General features: G+C 54.7%; 1 protein-coding gene across 1 annotated transcript; it reads right to left on the bottom strand.

Moving 5' to 3' along the window:
* Positions 1-3,699: 3,699 nt before the first annotated feature.
* LOC103764036 (class I histocompatibility antigen, F10 alpha chain) lies at positions 3,700-5,157 on the bottom strand (the record flags this gene model as incomplete). Its single annotated transcript, XM_018074458.1, is given in 5 exon segments — positions 3,700-3,803; positions 3,919-4,185; positions 4,188-4,190; positions 4,398-4,673; positions 4,900-5,157. Coding segments are annotated over 5 exon segments (908 nt in total), but the record flags the coding sequence as incomplete, so codon positions are not given.
* Positions 5,158-5,417: the final 260 nt, after the last annotated feature.

Here is a 5,417-nt window from a genome sequence, read left to right as displayed (position 1 = left end):
TTCCAGTGTCCCCTAGTACAATCCCAATATGATGCCTGTCACTCCTAGTCATTCCCCTTATAATCTCAGATGCCCCCAGTGTGGTTCCAGTCACTCTCAGTATGAACCAGATTGCTTCTGGTCACTCCCAGTAGGAACCCAGTCAATTCCAGTCACTCCCAGTATGGTTCCAGTCACTCTCAGTATGATCTCAGTATGATTCCAGTATGATCCCACTCACTCTCAGTCATTATCAGTATAATCCCAGTTGCCCCCAGCATGGTACGAGTTGCTCACAGTTTGATCCTACTCTCTCCCGGTCACTCCCAGTATGATCCCAGTCGCCCCCAGCATAGTCCTGCTTGCTTCCAGTCACCCCCAATATAATCTCAGGTGCTCCCTCTAGGGTCACATTCAGTTTCAATCACTACCCATATGACCCCAGTATGTTCTCTGTCACTCCTAGAATAATCCCAGTATGATTCCAGTCACTCCCACTCACTCCCACTCACTTCCAATCAGATCACAGTTGCCCCCTGTGTGGTCCTAATTGCTCCCAGTCACTCCCAGTATGGTTTTAATAATCTCCAGTATGATTCCAGTCACTTCCATTATGGTCCCAGTCAGTTGCAGTCACTTCCAGTATGATCCCAGTCACCTGTAATATGATGCCATTTACCCCCAGTGTGGTTGCAGACACTCCCAATATGAACCCATTTTCTTCCAGTCACTAGTAGGATCCCAATTGCCCCCACCTTAGTCCAAGTTGCTCCCAGTCACCCCCAGTGAGGTTTAGGTATTTTTCCAGTCACTTCCAGTATGATCCCAGTCACTTCCAGCTACTCCCAGTAGAATCATAGTCACTCCTGGTTACTCTCAGTATTATGGCAATCACCCCCAGCTTGGTCGAAGTTGCTTCATTCATCCCAATCAGTCACCCCCAGTATTATCCCAGTCAATTCCTGTCACTCCCAGAGTGATTCCATTATGATCCCAACCACTCCCAATATGATCCTGGTCTCTTCCTCTATGGTCTCAGGCAGTTCCAGTCACTCCCACTAAGGTTCATGTAAGTTCCACTCACACCCAGTATGATTCCAGTCTGATCTCAGTCATTCCTTCTATGGTCTTAGGCAGTTCCAGTCACTCCCAGTATCATTGATTCCACTGTCCTGTTACTGACAAAGATATCAAACAGCACCGATCCCATCCCCCTCCCTTGAGGATGCCCCTTGTCACCAGCCTCCACTCTGCCATTGAGCTGTTGGCTGTGACCTTTTGAGTGTGACCATCCAGCCAATTCCTTATCCACCGAGTGGCCCATCCCTCATATCCATATCTCTCCAGTTTGGAAACCAGGGTGTTGTGCAGACAGTGTCAAATGCTTCGCACAAATCCAAGTGGGTGACATCAGTTGCTCTTCCCCATCCACCCCTGCTGTAACCCTGTTGTGAAAGACACCAAAGTTGTCAGGCTTGATTTGCCCTCAGTGAAGCCATGTTGGCTGTCACCAACCACCTCCTTATTTTCCATGTACCTTAACATGGATTCCAGGAGGATCTGCTCCATGATCTTGCCCAGCACAGAAGTGAGACTGACCAGCCTTGTCCATGATTAAAAATGAAAGGATCCAACTTGACTTCATGTTGTTCCCAAAACAGGTGGGGTGGACACCAGGGACAATGTCACAGATGCAATCAGATCTTCTCCAGGGCCACTGTGGGGCTCTGGGTGCCTCCAGAGCAGTGGAGGAGCTGGAGACCAAGGGTTTGAAAGACCAAAACTGCCCCCCACTGCTCCCAGGATACCTCAATGCCCTCAAGAATTTGATCTGCATGTTGATCTCCTTCTGTCCATCTTCCTGGAGAAGGAGATACATGCCTAAACTTCCATCCTCTCCACACCCTCTCTACAGGTATTTATGGAATTCATGAGGCCCCACAGTGTCTTTCCATTCCAGCACCCTCAGCCTTCTCCAGTCCCAGTCATCATATTGGTGGCCCTTCCCCATGTCTGGTTTAAAGCTCCCTGAGGCGTCTGGCCACCTTACTGGTGATGACCCAGTTGTTCCAGCTGGTCAGGTGAATCCCACCACCTCCCAACAGACCTTCTCAAAAGTGAATCCATAGTCATGGAAGCCCAAACCTTGAGTACGGCACCAACCAAGTGCTCCAGTCCCTTCATAACCATCCACGGACTCTCTCCAGTATGGCCATGTCTCCCCAGGACTGGGAAATGCTGTTCCTGGATCACACAGGTGAAGAGACCCTGGGGGGAAGGTTGAGCTTCTGGCCCATGGTTAATGTCCCTCCCTTGGCCCAAGGCCACCCCTGGGGTCATCGCTTGGGTAATGTCCCCATGGCCAGCCTTGGGGCCGTTGCTTGAGTAATGTCCCCACAGCCACCCCCAGGGCCATCACTTGGGTAATGTCCCCACAGCCATCCCCAGGACTGTCACTTGGGTAATGTCCTGAAGGCCACCCTCAGGACTATCACTTGAGTAACATCCCCACAGCCACCCCCAGCGCCATCACTTGGGTAGTGTCCCCACGACCACAACTGTTGAGATCAGACGTACTGTTGAGATCAGATGTACCGGATGCTGGCTGTTAGCAGTGATCTGATAACACTCCCCTGAGGAAGAAGGATCTGTCACCCACTTGCGCAACAGCCACAGGAGTTGAGACACCCAAAACACACAAAAGAGCAGTTTGCACCCCAGAGCCCCTCACTCCTCTCTGAAGGCGTCTCCTGGACGCCATCTCAGCTCGCCATGGTCAGGTACAAGGTGACAGTGGCCACAGGTGATGTGGCAGAAGCTGGCACCAAGAACTCCATCTCCATCACCTTGGTGGGCAGCCGAGGCGAGAGCCGCAGGACCACTGTCTCCCTCTTGTTCCTGCCGGGACAGGTGGGGATGAGGACACAACGCGTGGCAGAGCTGTCCTGGGGACATGAGAGGTGGCATAGGCTGTCCCAGGGACATAAGGGGTGGCACGAGCTGCCCTGGGGACATGAGGGGCTGCACAGACTCTTCTGGGAATACAAGGAGATGGTGGAAAGGGATTTGGGGGAGGATACTGGGAAAGGGGTCTTGTGGGGATGGGTGGGAAGAAGTCTTGGGAGATGGTGGGAAGGGATCTTTTGAGGGGGGGAATGGAGGAAAGGGGTTCCAGGGGTGTAGAGGAAAAGGATTTGGGGGGGATGGTGGAAGATAAGGATCCTGGAGGGTTGGAAGCAAGGGGATGCTCTGAACCTCTTCTCTGCTGGTGTCCCCTGGTGCCACCCTGGGGCATCTGCCCACTCTTCAGAAGCCATTCCCTCCTCTTCAGGAGAAGAGCCTGTCTGTGGACTGTGGGCAGGACCTGGGCCCTATTGTCCTCATCCGCCTGCACAAGTGGCAGCTCTTCTTGGAGGATGCCTGGTTCTGCAAGGATGTCCGGGTGACAGCCCCTGATGGCACCCTTTACCGCTTCCCCTGCTACCAGTGGCTGGAGGGGGTCACCACGGTGGAGGTGCGGGAGGGCCCAGGTAAGACACGCCTAACCCCCAATCCTCCTCTGACGGCTGGAGGTCCAACCTTGACACCATCTCCTCCTTTCCAGGGAAGAAGCTGGCGGATGATGAGTTGCAGATCCTCAAGGGAACTAGTGGTACGGCAGGAGGCTTTCTGGTGACAGTGGGGACATGGGGACAAGGCCCACTCCCGGGAGTTACCAGATCAGAGCTTCCAGACACTGACTCCCATGAGGCCGATGATGATCATGGCAGCGATGACGGACACAGCCACCAACAGTGGGCTGGAATTCCAGATGGATTCCGGCTCTGGGAAGGGCAGGAATGTGAGGAGGGGGAGGGTTATCACCATCCTACTGCTCCACACTCCCAAATTCCTCCTTCCCAAATGCCCAGTTCCCACATTCCCTGTTCCCATCCTCACCCCAGGCGAAGATCCCGGGCTCCAGCATTCCGGCGTGCTCCACCCGGCACCGGTACTGCTCCCGCTCCCCCGGCAGCGCCTCGATCCTGGTCCAGCTGTGGAAGGTGCCGTCACTGTTGGGAACGATCTCGCCCCACTCCGTCTCCTGATCCCGCAGTTCATCCCCCTTCAGCCAGTTGATCCTGATCATCCCGAGGTAGAATCCGTACGCGTGGCAGGACAACGTCAGGATCCCGTGTTCCTCTTTCCCAGACACATGGACATCGGGGGATCTGGAATGGGATAACGGTGAGATCCATCCATGGAAATCCCATGGGAATGGGACAACGGCGGGATCCATGCATGGAATTCGCATGGGAGTTGGATGACTCAGATTCATCCACGGAATTCCCATGGGAAGTCCCATGTTCCTCAGTTCCACCCTCCCAAATCCCACATTCCCAAATCCCACATTCTCATGGGAATTCTGTCTCCCTCACCTTTGTGCTCCAGCACCTCCCACCCGTATCCGACGAATTTTTGGAGCGCTTCCGGACAGATGTTCTCCAGGTAATGTGTTTTTCTCTCCACCATGATCCCACTGTGTTCCCATTTCCTCTCGGTGATCTGGGTAGCTCCATCGACTGCCACAAAGCTCCTGGATCCCAGCTCAAAGGAGATGAAATCCCGCCCATTGTAGGCTTCCCGACAGGATCCACGGATGCTCCTGTCGGACAGGAGGTCGCAACCATAACACTGCTGCCTTGTGTGGAGACCTGGGGGGTGGGATCAGATCCGTGGAGACACTTGGAGTTGTGTCCTAGCCCCACGGAATCCCATTCCAGCCTATGGAGCCCCAGAGTCCAATCCAGACACGCAGAGCCTCATCCCAGCCCCTTGGAGTCCCATGGATCCCATCCCAGCCTCACAGATCCCATCTCAGCCCCACAGATCCCATCCCATTCCCACACATCCCCCCATTCCCTGGCTCCCCCCAGTCACTCCAGTTGTACCAGCCCCCAACTGTCTCCAGGTTGGCGGCATCAGTGAGCTGATTCCCCTCAGCGATCTGGGTCTGTCCATCCCAATATCCTCTCTTCACTCTGGCTGCCATCCATGGCGTCAGCGGCTCCACCCGGCCCCGCTCGCTGTCGGAGCTGCAGATGGGGATCCCGTACACGTATGCCATGGACAGGTATTGAGGGATCCCTGGGCTGGGCTCTGACACCGTCACATCCAGGTAATGCAGGGAGTGGAGAACTGGGGGGACACGGAGATTTGGGGGGTCCAGAGGGGTCCATGGGTCAAGAAAAGGGGGAACTGGGAGAGCCGAGAAGGGGGTTTGGGGATCCCAGGGAAGATGGTACAGGGGGTGTCAGTGCTGGGGTAAGGGGTGCCAGGGGTCCTATTGCACAGGATTGAGGGTTCAAGGAGGTCCCAGCATCCGGGAAAAGGGGGATACAGGGATTGGAAGAGGAAGAATGGAGGGAGTCCAGGGGGTCCCTCTGCCCAGGAAAGGG

The sequence above is a fragment of the Manacus vitellinus genome, unplaced genomic scaffold, assembly GCF_001715985.3.
Source record: "Manacus vitellinus isolate BGI_N305 unplaced genomic scaffold, ASM171598v3 scaffold_273_pilon, whole genome shotgun sequence".
NCBI lineage: Eukaryota > Metazoa > Chordata > Aves > Passeriformes > Pipridae > Manacus > Manacus vitellinus.
The sequence above is the reverse complement of the archived record's forward strand: the minus strand, read 5'-3'. Positions and strand labels throughout refer to the sequence as shown.